Here is a 15,541-nt window from a genome sequence, read left to right as displayed (position 1 = left end):
TACTTAATCAACAGCTGCCAGCTAGCCAACCGTCATAATGGGCAATGTTCCAGTCACATTTGACGTTTCTAGAGAAATTCACTGTGGCTGTGCAACTGAGCCTAGATAAGACACAATGATCCCACACAAATGTACCCTCTAGTTTCTACACGTTCACAGTCACGTGTACAGTGCATCCGGAAAGTATTAACCACCATGTTAGTGTTAGCTTTTGACTACGTTTTAAATGAAGAATATTACCGAAGTCTTACATCGTCACTTTGCACGCTGCGTTTTACACACTCACTAATAGCTGTGATGGTTATTGTTTTAATCCTATGTAGAGTATTTTTTTGGTTTGGCAAAAATTCTGCTGCCGAGTACATATAACACAGACACTGTCATCTGGAGCCATTGAGTGACTTGGAGGGAGTTTATTCAGTTGTGATCATTACAAAATCATCAGCATTCCAGGCAAATATTCAAAAGAATAAAGGAACTGTACAAAAAAAGGGGTTTCAACAGTATAAAATCTGAAGGTAAAACTAATCTGCTACAAAGTGGAATCAGCTGTAACGTTAGCAGGTAGAAAGCAGGATTCTTCAAGTACAGTGAATCACTTTAACCTTCACATTCTGCACAGATTCTTACACAACAGAAGTAATACAAACAATTAAGCTGTGAATTACACAAGCTGTATAACAAACCTTTCCTTCCTCAATTTAGTTTTGGTTTTTCTCACTTGCAAACAGTATAAATAAAGATGATTCAATTTAGTGGAATATACCTTCACATATCACTTGGCAAATCTCTGACTCAAAGGTCTCTGTAACCATATACAGTTGAAGTGGGAAGTTTACATACACCTTAGCCAAATACATTTAAACTCAGTTTTTCACAATTCCTGACATTTAATCCGGGAAAAAATTCCCTGTCTTAGGTCACTTTATTTGAAGAATGTGAAATGTCAGAATAATAGTAGAGAGAATGATTTATTTCAGCTTTTATTTCTTTCATCACATTCCCAGTGGGTCAGAAGTTTACATACACTCAATAAGTATTTGGTAGCATTGCCTTTAAATTGTTTAACTTGGGTCAAACGTTTTGGGTAACTTTCCATAAGCTCACCACAATAAGTTGGGTGAATTTTGGCCATTTCCTCCTGACAGAGCTGGTTTACCTGAGTCAGGTATGTAGACCTCCTTGCGCGCACACACCTTTTCAGTTCTGCGCACACATTTTCTATAGGATTGAGGTCAGGGCTTTGTGATGGCCACTCCAATACCTTGACTTTGTTTTCCTTAAGCCATTTTACCACAACTTTGGAGGTATGCTTGGGGTCATTGCCCATTTGGAAGACCCATTTGCGACCAAGCTTTAACTTCCTGACTGATGTGTTGAGATGTTGCTTCAATATATCCACCTAATTTTCCTTCATTTCATCTGTTGTGAAGTGCACCAGTCCCTCCTGTAGCAAAGCACCCCCACAACATGATGCTGCCACTCCTGTGCTTCACGGTTGGGATAGTGTTCTTCGGCTTGCAAGCATCCCCCTTTATCCTCCAAACATAATGATGGTCATTATGGCCAAACAGTTCTATTTTTGTTTCATTAGACTAGAGGACATTTCTCCAAAAAGTACGATCTTTGTCCCCATGTGCAGTTGCAAACGGTAGTCTGGCTTTTTTATGGCGGTTTTGGAGCAGTGGCTTCCTCCTTGATGAGCGGCCTTTCAGGTTATGTCAAAATAGGACTCGTTTTACTGTGGATATAGATACTTTTGTACCTGTTTCCTCCAGCATCTTCACAAGGTCCTTTGCTGTTGTTCTGGGAATGATTTGCACTTTTCGCACCAAAGTACGTTCATCTCTAGGAGACAGAACGCGTCTCCTTCCTGAGCGGTATGACGGCTGCGTGGTCCCATGGTGTTTATACTTGTGTACTATTGTTTGTACAGATGAACGTGGTACCTTCAGGCATTTGGAAATTGCTCCCAAGAATGAACCAGAATTGTGGCGGTCTTAATTTGTGGCGGCCTTGGCTGATTTCTTTTAATTTTCCCATGATGTCAAGCAAAGAGACACTGAGTTTGAAGGTAGGCCTTGAAATACATCCACAGGTACACCTCCAATTGACTCAAATGATATCAATTAGCCTATCAGAAGCTTCTAAAGCCATGACATCATTTCCTGGAATTTTCCAAGGTGTTTAAAGGCACAGTCAACTTAGTGTATGTAAACTTCTGAACCACTGGAATTGTGATACAGTGAATTATAAGTGAAATAATCTGTCTGTAAACAAGTTTTGGAAAAATGACTTGTGTCATGCACAAAGTAGATGTCCTAACCGACTTGTCAAAACTATAGTTTGTTAACAAGAAATTTGTGGAGTGGTTGAAAAACGAGGTCTTCAACCTAAGTGTATGTAAACTTCTGACTTCAACTGTACATAGCCCCAGGAAAAGTACGGTCTCACCATCTCAAAGACATTTTGAGCCAATGATATAACCTCTGGTGCAGTAGGTATCATTACCGGTCCTGGAAGGCATGCATGCATACCGTTGTGTCAGGATTTGAACCCCACTGAGCCTAAACACTCACTGAGTGGTCATTTCTAGATGGGATACAACTTTTGTCAAATTGATGTCAAAGTTATTTTTAAAATTATTTTTAGCTAACCTTAACGCTTTTCCTAACCTTAACCTATTTCTCCTAACCTGCTATGTGAAAAGTACATTTTGACCAAAGCTGTATTATCCCTTCTAGATAAAACCCCACTGAGTGGCCATCACTATGCCATGTTTCAGTGTTGAACTGAGAGCGTTGTTCTGTGTCAAGAGAAAGATGGGAGTTATGCTGAGGAAACCCTAGTCGTTGTAAACACTATATTCCATTGTTAAGGAATTTACATTTCCTGACGCCATTTCACAAAGATCCCTGACATGACATGGGTTTATGTTGAACTTGACTTTACACGTTTGGAAAATGCATATTAGTCATACAGCTTTATTGGCCACAGCTATGTGTCTTCAAAGCATAGATTTTCCCTTTTGGTATTTTTTTGAAAGAGCCCTTTCATTGCACATACTGTAAAGGTTGACAGGACATGAACACATTTCCATGACAGTACCCAGTTGAAGAAGAAACACAGTAAACAGTTAAACTGCTCTAGTGCTGTACAATACACAATGAAAAACAGTTGTCCTCAATGTAACCTGAAACTATTTATCTCTGTTGGCAGTGAGCTAAGATGGTAAATGGCAAACCCTCCTTCTGTAGAGCCATACTGTACATATACTTCAGTGAAAGCAGCTCTTTTTGACATCATAGTCATTCTAAATCAACATTATCCTCCTTAAACTACTATGCTTAAACATAATGCATTCTAGCGGAAAAAAGGCGACAAGATTATAAAATATAATTTCATATTAATTCACAAATAAAACATAGGCATGGGGACGATATTGCTATACCTGTAACGATTCATAATTAACCAAATATAAAGCATCACTTTTCTATAGTTTATTTTTCTTACAGGGTTTAAAAAATATCTACAACTTAATAGCTTTTTCCTTCCACTAAAACAACATGGTTTCTAGTGTCTGTACCTGTACATGTGTCTATCGATCGGAACCCTGTCATCCCTGATTACTTGGGCAGGAATGAGTGTGTGATATTAGAATACACTGTTTTCTTGTATGTTGGTTGTTCACAGTTTCAAAAAGCGGTCTGTAAAATGGCCACTACACCTATGACTCACTATTCTCAGTATCTCTGTGCAGAGGGTAAGGCAAATGGGAGGCAGGGGGGGATATGCCTGAGGATTGGAACGTGATGTCACTGATATGTGATTTCTGTATGAAGTCATTGAGGCGGTGACACTAATCCTACTCATCCTGAGTGCACTGCAAACCTAGCATTACTGCATCCCCTAAGGGACAACCCCTACCTATATCTCACTCTCTGTTTCACTGGGTGTTGCCAGACAGAGAGAAAGAAAGGGGTGAAACTCCTCTGTAGTTGGATCCTTAGCGTGTCCCTCCATAACTCCACTCCTCTGTAGTTGGATCCTTAGCGTGTCCCTCCATAACTCCACTCCTCTGTAGTTGGATCCTTAGCATGTCCCTCCATAACTCCACTCCTCTGTCGTTGGATCCTTAGCGTGTCCCTCCATAACTCCACTCCTCTGTAGTTGGATCCTTAGCGTGTCCCTCCATAACTCCATTCCTCTGTAGTTGGATCCTTAGCATGTCCCTCCATAACTCCACTCCTCTGTAGTTGGATCCTTAGCATGTCCCTCCATAACTCCATTCTGTAGTTGGATCCTTAGCATGTCCCTCCATAACTCCATTCTGTAGTTGGATCCTTAGCGTGTCCGTCCATCTCTCCATTCTGTAGTTGGATCCTTAGCGTGTCCGTCCATCTCTCCATTCTGTAGTTGGATCCTTAGCGTATCCCTCCACTCCTCTGTAGTTGGATCCTTAGCGTGTCCCTCCATAACTCCACTCCTCTGTAGTTGGATCCTTAGCGTGTCCCTCCATAACTCCACTCCTCTGTAGTTGGATCCTTAGCGTGTCTCTCCATAACTCCACTCCTCTGTAGTTGGATCCTTAGCGTGTCCCTCCATCCCTCCACTCCTCTGTAGTTGGATCCTTAGCGTGTCCCTCCATCCCTCCACTCCTCTGTAGTTGGATCCTTAGCGTGTCCCTCCATCCCTCCACTCCTCTGTAGTTGGATCCTTAGCATGTCCCTCCATCCCTCCACTCCTCTGTAGTTGGATCCTTAGCATGTCCCTCCATAACTCCACTCCTCTGTAGTTGGATCCTTAGCGTGTCCCTCCATCTCTCCATTCTGTAGTTGGATCCTTAGCGTGTCCCTCCATCCCTCCACTCCTCTGTAGTTGGATCCTTAGCGTGTCCCTCCATCCCTCCACTCCTCTGTAGTTGGATCCTTAGCGTGTCCCTCCATAACTCCACTCCTCTGTAGTTGGATCCTTAGCGTGTCCCTCCATCCCTCCACTCCTCTGTAGTTGGATCCTTAGCGTGTCCCTCCATCCCTCCACTCCTCTGTAGTTGGATCCTTAGCGTGTCCCTCCATCCCTCCACTCCTCTGTAGTTGGATCCTTAGCATGTCCCTCCATCCCTCCACTCCTCTGTAGTTGGATCCTTAGCATGTCCCTCCATAACTCCACTCCTCTGTAGTTGGATCCTTAGCGTGTCCCTCCATCTCTCCATTCTGTAGTTGGATCCTTAGCGTGTCCCTCCATCCCTCCACTCCTCTGTAGTTTGATCCTTAGCGTGTCCCTCCATCCCTCCACTCCTCTGTAGTTGGATCCTTAGCGTGTCCCTCCATAACTCCACTCCTCTGTAGTTGGATCCTTAGCGTGTCCCGCCATCCCTCCACTCCTCTCCAGCGGGCAGTGTTTCCATCCATCTATTCCTTCCACAGAAAGAAAGGCACTCCAAAAGGCACATCTCTCCCTATATAGTGCACAAGTGCACTTCATACGGTATAGGGTGCCATGTCAGGCTGCCTATGTGACTGACTGCTATAGGGTGCCATGTCAGGCTGCCTATGTGACTGACTGCTATAGGGTGCCATGTCAGGCTGCCTATGTGACTGACTGCTATAGGGTGCCATGTCAGGCTGCCTATGTGACTGACTGCTATAGGGTGCCATGTCAGGCTGCCTATGTGACTGACTGCTATAGGGTGCTGATGCATATCATCTCATCAGTCAGATCCTCTTCACATTTCACACTCATGTCCGGCTCCTCATCACTGTAGTCATGGAGATTACGGTCCCTGAGGCTCGTGGCCGTCACTTTATCCGTGGCCCCCGTTGCCCCCGCTCCATTACCCATACTGCCATTCAGCAGGTTGCTGGCAGCACTCTCCATCTCGTCGATGGTCATTTCGCAGGCGTCCGCGATCTCATGCTTCGTCGCCGCCACAAATTTGGGGTCCTTGGCGTATTTCCCCAGTCCTTCTGAAATCAGCACCTGAAACAGGAAAAAGAGGGAAATCATTAAATCAATCAAAGTGTGTGTGTGTGTGTGTGTGTGTGTGTCAGGGCTACTCACTGCCTCCACTAGGCTGTTGGCACTGCCTATCTTCTGGTGGTACTGCCTGCGGTACTCTGGGGGGATCTGGAGCTGTGAGGGGGAGTAGGTGAGGCTCAAAGGGGCTTCCGGGGCATCAGTGTACCAGGAGCTTCTTCTCACAGAGCCAGGGGTGCTGCTCACACTGCCCGGACCACGCCAGTCCACCTGGATACCCACAAACACACACAGACACACAAAAATGTATCAACACATTTACATTCATAAATGCACACACACACACACACACACCGTACCTGGATGAGGGGGGTGTAGTAGGGGGAGTGGTCCCTGCTGATGGGGGAGGTGGGGGGCGTGGCCCAGGAACGTAGAGAGCGTGATGGAGAGAGACGCTGGACTCTGCTGGAGTCCAAGCCAGCCACTGCCATCACCTAGGCAACAGGAGAAGAGGAGGGGTCAAGGAGGTCAAACCACATAGACATACCTTTAATTCATTGCCTAAATTAAGACTCACACATGTTTGTGTGTATGTGCAGTGAGTTGTGTCAATATTTTGTAAGCTAATTGTGCGAGAGTAAGTCTTTCAGTGCATATGGGTAGCCATCAGTTTGGTTCAGTGGTACGCACCTGTTGCTGCATCAGATGCAGGGGTAGAGCTGTTCGATGGGGAACGGAAGGGGTCAAGGGGATGTCATCATCCTGACTGCTATGTCTCCGCAGACACTCAAAGTTGAAGGAGGGTCTGTGGGGCGCTGGAGGTTTAAACACAGGAGACACCTATCATTTACATCTATGGATCTCATTACAATGAGTGTTCCATCATCATCTTTATCAGCCAATCAGTGACACCCCTGATTTAATCACTATGGTAACCAAGGTACCTCACCCTGAGGTGTAGAGGGGAACAACCGTCGCTTTGGCGACCGCCCACCATCTTGGTAAATGGGTTGTTGGTCGTCGTCAAAGAGAATATCCAGTTGATGGTAACCCCTCGATGCATTTGTGTCCAAGTCAGTTTGAAGGTCTTGAAACTCCTTATGGGGCATCCTGAGCAACAACCAGACAACAGCATCAGTAAACAACCACCTTGTCAACAGCAGCCACATCTGGACAGGTACTGATAGAGTAGAGTGCAGTAGAGTAGAAGAGAAGAGAGGAGAAGAAAGGAGAGTACAATAGAGGAGAATAAAGGAGAGCATAATAGAGGAGAGTAGAGGATAATAGAAGAGAGGAGAGGAGAGTACAGTAAAGGAGAGCATAGTAGAGGGTAATAGAGGAAAGGATAATAGAGGAGAGCACAGTAGAGGAAAGCACAGTAGAGGAGAATATAGGAGAGTACAGTAGAGGAGAGTACAGTAGAGTAGAGGAGAGTAGAGGAGAATATAGGAGAGTACAATAGAGTACAGGAGAGGAGAGTACAGTAGAGTAGAGGAGGAGAGGAAAGGAGAGTACAGTAGAGGAGAGTACAGGAGAGGAGAATAGAGGAGAGTACAATAGAGGAGAGTACAGTAGAGTACAGTAGAGGAGAGTACAGTAGAGGGGAGTAGAGGAGAGGAGAGTACAGTACAGTAGAGTACAGTAGAGGAGAGGAGAGTACAGTAGAGGAGAATACACTAGATTAGAGGAGAGTACAGTAGATTAAAAGAGAGTACAGTAGAGAGTACAGTAGATTAAACGAGAGTACAGTAGAGGAGAAGAGAGTACAGTAGAGTAGAGGAGAATACAGTAGATTAGAGGAAAGTACAGTAGATTAAAGGAGAGTACAGTAGAGGAGAAGAGAGTACAGTAGAGGAGAAGAGTACAGTCGAGTAGAGGAGAATAGAGGCCAGTCGAGTAGAGGAGAATAGAGGCCAGTCGAGTAGAGGAGAATAGAGGCGAGTCGAGTAGAGGAGAATAGAGGCGAGTCGAGTAGAGGAGAATAGAGGCGAGTAGAGGAGAATAGAGGCGAGTAGAGGAGAATAGAGGCGAGTCGAGTAGAGGAGAATAGAGGCGAGTCGAGTAGAGGAGAATAGAGGCGAGTCGAGTAGAGGAGAATAGAGGCGAGTAGAGTAGAGGAGAATACAGTAGATTAGAGTACAGTACAGTAGAGTACAGTAGAGTAGAGTACAGTAGAGTAGAATTTATTATTATTATTAAACCTTTATTTAACCTGGAAGGGCTCATTGAGATTTAAAATCGCTTTTTCAAGAGCGCCCTGGCCAAGATAGGCAGCACCAAGTCATTACAAAAATTACAGACAAACAACATGAAAAACTACAAATAATCTAGTAAAAACCATAGAATTCACAAGAGTATAACAAAATCAAAAACTGCAAATTAAATACATTGACAGGTCAGGGAATCAGTCTCAAGATCATTCATCAGTGATTTAAAAATACCAATCGGGACAAGTTCTTCCAGTTTAAAAGTATTTTGTAAGGCATTCCAAGACGATGGTGCAGAGTACATAAAAGCCCTTCTACCAAATTCAGTTCGGACATTTGGAACAGTTAGCAGGATAAAGTCCAGCGAACGAAGAGAGTACCCACCACATTTCTGAACAATAGAAATGCCCAAATAAAATGGTAGTAAACCCAAAATGGCTTTGTAAATAAAAGTATACCAGTGACTGAGCCTACGAGTGACTAGAGAAGGCCAGCCAACCCTGGTATACAAAGTGCAGTGGTGCGTGAGGGTTTTGCGGTTTAGAATAAATCTCAATGCTCCACGGTAAAGGCTGTCAATTGATCTCAAACACTGAGCGGAAGCATTCATATATAAAATATCCCTATAGTCTAGTAAAGGCATAAATGTAGCTGATACTAGCCTCCTTCTGGCCTCAAAAGAAAAACAGGCCTTATTCCTAAAATAAAATCCCAATTTCAGCTTCAATTTTTTAGTAAGTTGTTGAATATGCAATTTAAGAGAGGCCGTCATCAATTAAAATTCCAAGATATTTATATGCGGTTACAGTCTCAATCTCAATGCCCTGACAGGTAGTAATAGGTGAAAAGTTCAGAGGTCTATTTCTTGCTTTAGAAAACACCATTAGTTTAGTTTTGTCAGTATTGAGGAGAGTAGAGGAGAATACAGTAGATTAGAGGAGAGTACAGTAGATTAGGAGAGTACAGTAGATTAGAGGAGAGTACAGTAGAGGAGAATACAGTAGATTAGAGGAGAGTACAGTAGAGGAGAATACAGTAGATTAGGAGAGTACAGTAGATTAGAGGAGAGTACAGTAGAGGAGAATACAGTAGATTAGGAGAGTACAGTAGATTAGAGGAGAGTACAGTAGATTAGAGAGTAGAGTAGATTAGAGAGTAGATTAGAGGAGAGTACAGTAGAGGAGAGTACAGTAGAGGAGAGTACAGTAGAGGAGAGCAGAGCAGAGTAGAGGAGACTAGAGTACAGTAGAGGAGAAGAGAGTAGAGGAGAGTACAGTAGAGGAGAGCAGAGTAGAGGAGACTAGAGTACAGTAGAGGACAGTAAAGGAGAGGAGAGTACAGTAAAGGAGAGGATAGTACAGTAGATTAGAGGAGAGTACAGTAGAGGAGAGTACAGTAGATTAGAGGAGAGTACAGTAGAGAAGAGGAGAATACAGTAGAGAAGAGTACAGTAAAGGAGAGGATAGTACAGTAGATTAAAGGAGAGTACAGTAGAGAGTACAGTAGAGGAGAATACAGTAGATTAGAGGAGAGTACAGTAGAGAAGAGGAGAATACAGTAGAGAAGAGTACAGTAAAGGAGAGGATAGTACAGTAGATTAGAGGAGAGTACAGTAGAGGAGAGTACAGTAGAGGAGAGTAGAGGAGAGTACAGTAGATGAGAGGAGAATACAGTAGATGAGAGGAGAATAGAGGAGAGGAGAGCACAGTAGAGAAGAGGAGAATACAGTAGAGGAGAGTACAGTAGATGAGAGGAGAATACGGTAGAGGAGAGCAGAGGAGAAGTGGTTTCCAGGTGATACCTGTCTTTGTGCAACATGATGTCATCCTCCTGGTACTCCTCGCCACTGAAGTATTCTCCTGAGCCCTTGTCATCATCACTGTCTGCTCCCCCTGGCTTCTCTCTACGGATGGTTGGGTACAGAACACCCCCTGATTCTGACCTGGGGTCAAAAGGTCAAAGTTCAACCATAAACCTTTTTAAGGGGTGATTGAGGTATAGTATATCAGTAAAGCAGATCATATTAACCAATGCGAGATTGGGGTCATTAAAGGGTGAAACAGTAGTTTCACAGACATACCTAATGTAGGTGTCATAGTAGAGCCTCCTGTCCAAGCAAGCACGTTGTGGTGAAGGAAATGTGTATTTGGGACAGGGGAAGGGAAGGGCATGCAATGACAAAGACAAGACACAATCTGTAATGTGAGACAAACAAAAATAATAATCCTGGTAATAAAATGAATGGGTCTGGAGTGTGTGTGTGTGTGTGTTACTGATAGATACACACAGTTCCAGGATTTCAACATAAAGATCTCTTAGTGGTGCAAGAATGAACGGTGCTGAAAAGATCCATTCTATGAAAGGCCAAGATATGTGAAAGACATAGCTATGGTAAGGATGTGATGGGGGCAACAACTTCAAAACCCAAACGCCCTATTCAGATCCGCATCTGTTGTCATGGGGTTCATCTCATTCAGCTCCACAGCTCCTAGACCTTACGCAAGCAAGTAACCATTGTTCTCATCACACATGAATTCAAACCTACAATAATCCCCTAGTTCATTACCACACTGTAAAAAAAGATGTTGATTCAACGTACAATTGTAAGGCAACCAGCTGCAATAGGATTGGCAGCTTACTCCAAATATATTGGTTGAGAAAATACATTTTTTTGTGTGAAAATGTTGTTGAGTGAACTCACTATCTTATTGCACCTTGTTGCCTTACAATTGTACGTTGAATCAACATCTTTTTTTACAGTGCATACATTCATTGACTACTGCATTAAAAATGGAGAGAACTATAATATTATGTAACCTTCAACCAGGAAGTCCCTTTGAGGTTAAGAGAGCTCTTTTACTAGGGAGACCTAGCCAAGAAAGCAGCATCCTAAGTTACCTTGCCGACTGGACCGTGGTGAGGGTGTCAAAGTCAACACTCTTGCGGTGTGAGCTGGAGGAGGGTGTCCCATTAGCGGACGAGTGCTCGCGGCGGAGGCAGCACCGCTGCCCCCCTTTGGTCAGGGAGGGCACAGTGGGGATGTTGGCGTTGTTGAGGTTGGCGTTGGAGGACATGGGGGATTTGGGGTAGTAGTGGTTGTAGGGGTGGGGGTCACCAGCCCCTTCCTCAGGGCCGACCTGAGAGGGCTCCACGAATGCGTGGCAGGAAGGAGGCGGGACCTGGAGGGGCCGCTGGGTGACAGAACCCCGGTGGTCCCCGTTAATGTGATTGGTGTGGTTGGCGAACAGCACGCCGTTCCTCTGTAGAGACAACACTCGGGTCAGTACAGGCGACCATAAAAACACAGTGACCAAACTTAACCACTGGCTTTGGGTCTGTCCTGGTGGTAAGGCACGGCCATTGAGGTTTTAATTACGATCTTCACTAAATGATGTTCAACAGATAACGAGGGTATTAAATTAAAAGTGCATTTAGTGAAGGTTTGTGTGCAAAACATTATATGTAAGTGGAGTAACTTTAAAACCACTGGGTTGAATAAGTATCATCTAGTGTGTGTTCTGGGTTTTCAGGAAATATGAGTATTATCATCTTTAAACTAGTCTAGACGAGACTTGATTCCTCTCTGTAATCATACAATGGAAATGACATTATTGTCAACATCTCAGAGTGAAATATCTGTTGTGACTGAGTCAATATGCAAGCAAGCTCTTCCCACTGGCCAAAGAGTGGACCAACAAAGTAACTGTTTTAATTGGGGCACTTGTTTTAGCTCAGCTAGCAACCACGTGAACTGAGTTTGGGACCATTCCATTGGCTGTAAAAAAACAAATTCTATGTGTCGGGTGAGTTAAATCAAGCGCATCTATTGAATGAACTGGGATAGTGATTTACCCTAGACACCTCATCATCTTCTTCTGCATTCATGTCTACAAGGCCCTCGTCTTGTAGGTCACATGATATGACTCGGCGAATTTCGGGCCCAATATCATGCAGTGTGCGGAGGCCAGCCTGCAACAACGACAAAAGAGCAGCTGAGAGCTGGCAGGAACACCTACACACAAACATGAACTGAAGCATAAGGTCAGACATCCAGTACAGTACACACAGACAAATCAGACTGAGGAGGTGCTTTGTTCATCAGGGTGAGTGTGCACAGCACTGCTAATCCAGAATTGATCAATCATTTCTGAGGAACAACATTCTCTTTATCTCTGATTGTTTCCAGAAGCAGATAAGAAAGGGTATAGTCTGCAGGTGTATGGCTAGAGGTGACATAGCAAAGTGCAGGCCAGGGAAGCAACATTGTGTTCAGGTGCAGTGGCCTGCTGATTTGCAGATGTCCAGCGGGGATTGGACAAAGCAGTCCTAGTGTGATTCAACCAATCGCTAACTAGCAGTTACATATTGTTTACCCATATTAATGTATTATCTTACTATATTAGCCACGTATTTTGGTTTGTAAATCCTATTAGTTAGTTTCAAAGGTTATTATCTTTTAAATTGTACAGGTATCTGCAGGTCAAATAAATTGACTTGTGTTACAGTGTACATAGATTGGCCTTAATAGTGTGAGTTTGGTAACTATTGACAACTCTAGAGGAGGTGGAATGGTACAGTCCAGTACAGAACAGTACAGCAGTTGAGACTCACCTGGAGGGCGATGGTGGAGTTCAGGCTGGAGAATGAGTGTCTTCCCACCAGGCCTTGCTCTTTGCGTTTCTTGAATTTCCTGAAGTAGTCCTGTATCAGGAAGGTGGCATAAAACTTCCCCACGGTTACCTCGTCATCTGAGTGAACAGACCACACAAACGTCTCCACTGTCAGCACCTCACCACGCCGCACAGCATCCTGGGAAATAACACTAGGCCCGAAGACACAATGGTACTCTACCTCTCCTATAGGAACTCTTCAGAGCACTCCAACAATCGGCTGAATACCATATACATGTATGCTGGCTTTATCATGAGTCTGTTTTGAATAACTGATATTCCGCAGAAACCCAACAACATTTTTTTAATATACAGTATACAGGACTAGTCAGAAGTTTGGACACACCTACTCATTCAAGGGTTTTTCTTTATTGTTACTATTTTCTACATTGTAAAATAATAGTGAAGACATCAAAACTATGAAATAACACATATGGAATCATGTAGTAACCAAAAAAGTGTGAAGAAAAAATCTAAATATATTTTATATTTGAGATTCTTCAAAGTAGCCACCGTTTGCCTTCATGACAGCTTTGCACACTCTTGGCATTCTCTCAACCAGCTTCATGAGGTAGTCACCTGGAATGCATTTCAATTAACAGGTGTGCCTTGTTCAAAGTTAATTTATGGAATTTCTTTCCTTCTTAATGCATTTGAGCCAATCAGTTGTGTTATGACAAGGTAGGAGTGGTATACAGAAGATAGTCCTATTTGGTAAAAGACCAAGTCCTTATTATGGCAAGACCAGCTCTAATAAGCAAAGAGAAATGACAGTCCATCATTACTTTAAGACATGAAGGTCAGTCAAAAACTTAGAAAGTTTCTTCATGGTCGAACTGCTGGAAAGAAACCACTACCAAAGGACACCAATAAGAAGAAGAGACTTGCTTGGGCCAAGAAACATGAACATTAGACCGGTAGAAATCTGTCCTTTGGTCTCATGAGTCCAAGTTTGAGATTTTTGGTTCCAACCGCCGTGTCTTTGTGAGACGCAGAGTAGGTGAATGGATGATCTCTACATGTGTGGTTCCCAACGTGAAGCATGGAGGAGGAGGGGGTGTGATGGTGTGGGGGTGCTTTGCTGGTGACACTGTCTGCTCAAGGCAGTAACCAGCATGGCTACCACAGCATTCTGCAGCGATACGCCATCCCATCTGGTTTGCTCTTAGTGGGACTATCATTTGTTTTTCAACAGGACAATGACTCAAAACACCTCCAGGCTGTGTAAGGGCTATTTGACCAAGAAGGGGAGTGATGGAGTGCTGCATCAGATGACCTTGCCTCCACAACCACCCGACCTCAACCCAATTAAGATGGTTTGTGATGAGTTGGACCGCAGAGCGAAGGAAAATCAGCCAACAAGTGCTCAGCATATGTGGGAACTCTTTCAAGACTGTTGGAAAAGCATTTCAGGTGAAGCTGTTTGAGAGAATGCCAAGAGTGTGCAAAGCTGTCATCAAGGCAAAGGGTGGCTACTTTGAAGGATCTCAAATATACAAATATTTTTGGTTACTACATGATTCCATATGTGTTATTTCATAGTTTTGATGTCTTCACTATTATGCTACAATGTAGAAAATAGTAAAAATAAAGAAAAACCCTTGAATGAGTAGGTGTGTCCAAACTTTTGACTGGTACTGTATATATGTATGTATGGATGTAGGTAAGCAGACCAGCTAGCCACTGCGGCTCCTCATGATGAGTTCAGATTTTTTGTGGACCCCACCCGATCAAAGTTGCCCATCCTTGCACTAGAGTATCTGGTATTATCAAAATATGAACAGTTCTGAAACATAGAATTGTAAACAGCCAAACAGACACTAGCCTCAACTCAATACAGCCATCGTACCACAAAATCATGACATGAAACAAGAAACGCTTGTTTTCTTTCAAACCAACACAACCACATCTTACTGAACATATGAGTCTATCAAACAGCTACACATCCACCTACAGTATCTAAGGGTTAGCTACAGTACAGGGATACTGCCACAGTTAGAAGCACCTAACAAGAAGACTACAGCAGAAAGAGAAGAATATCTAAACTGTTAAGAGACGAGCAGGCCAGGGAAGCAGTACAGAACAGGGAAGCAGCGATCTGTGTCACTCAGCTAGTTAGTAAGCAGACTGGGGACAGCTAGGGCACAGGAGAGAGAGGCAACTCTAGTTCCATGCCACCGGCCAAAAACAGAACTGCTGCAGGAAATTCCGGACGGCAGAGAGAAGGAGAGAGCAGAAGAGACTATGGAAGAGGGGAAAGAGGAGGAGGGAAAGCTGTGGAGGAGAGAAGCTTGGCCAGAGAGAGAGAGAGAGAGAGAGAGAGAGAGAGAGAAATCAAGAGGAGTTAGTAAACTATAGCAGAGCATGCAATGCTAGAACAAGCCAAGCATCGGAGCTAAAGCAGAAAGTATTGTGCAGCAAAGGATAAAAATGAAAATAAAATACCACAAATAATGTTTTCAGCAAACTATGGCACAGTGAAGAACACTACAGGTTGGTCATCATCAATCAGCATCGTACAACACAGCACAACACCACAGACTGTACAGGTCAGTATGGCTCAGGTCAACCAAGCAGTATACAGAACAACAGTTCAGCATGGCATTTCACAGAAACACATGGGTGCTGCGATATTCCCTTCCTATAGAGTACACTGCTTAGTGCACAATGAAGTGAATAGGGAGCCAT

General features: G+C 43.7%; 1 protein-coding gene across 1 annotated transcript in view; it reads right to left on the bottom strand.

The window, feature by feature from the left end:
• Positions 1-385: 385 nt before the first annotated feature.
• LOC106566685 (voltage-dependent L-type calcium channel subunit alpha-1D) overlaps positions 386-15,541 on the bottom strand; it is a 91,007-nt gene continuing 75,851 nt past the window's right edge. Inside the window, exons 39-48 of the mRNA XM_082959939.1 lie at positions 12,795-12,931; positions 12,036-12,152; positions 11,082-11,443; positions 10,264-10,290; positions 9,985-10,125; positions 6,926-7,086; positions 6,667-6,791; positions 6,336-6,470; positions 6,061-6,246; positions 386-5,979 (exon numbers count right to left, since the gene is read on the bottom strand). Coding sequence (XP_082816065.1) covers positions 5,683-5,979; positions 6,061-6,246; positions 6,336-6,470; positions 6,667-6,791; positions 6,926-7,086; positions 9,985-10,125; positions 10,264-10,290; positions 11,082-11,443; positions 12,036-12,152; positions 12,795-12,931 — 1,688 coding nt within the window. The 3' untranslated portion in view covers positions 386-5,682. The remainder of the gene's footprint in view (positions 5,980-6,060; positions 6,247-6,335; positions 6,471-6,666; positions 6,792-6,925; positions 7,087-9,984; positions 10,126-10,263; positions 10,291-11,081; positions 11,444-12,035; positions 12,153-12,794; positions 12,932-15,541) is intronic.

Source organism: Salmo salar, chromosome 13, assembly GCF_965601325.2.
Source record: "Salmo salar chromosome 13, fSalSal1, whole genome shotgun sequence".
NCBI classification, from domain to species: Eukaryota; Metazoa; Chordata; class Actinopteri; order Salmoniformes; family Salmonidae; genus Salmo; species Salmo salar.
The sequence above is the reverse complement of the archived record's forward strand: the minus strand, read 5'-3'. Positions and strand labels throughout refer to the sequence as shown.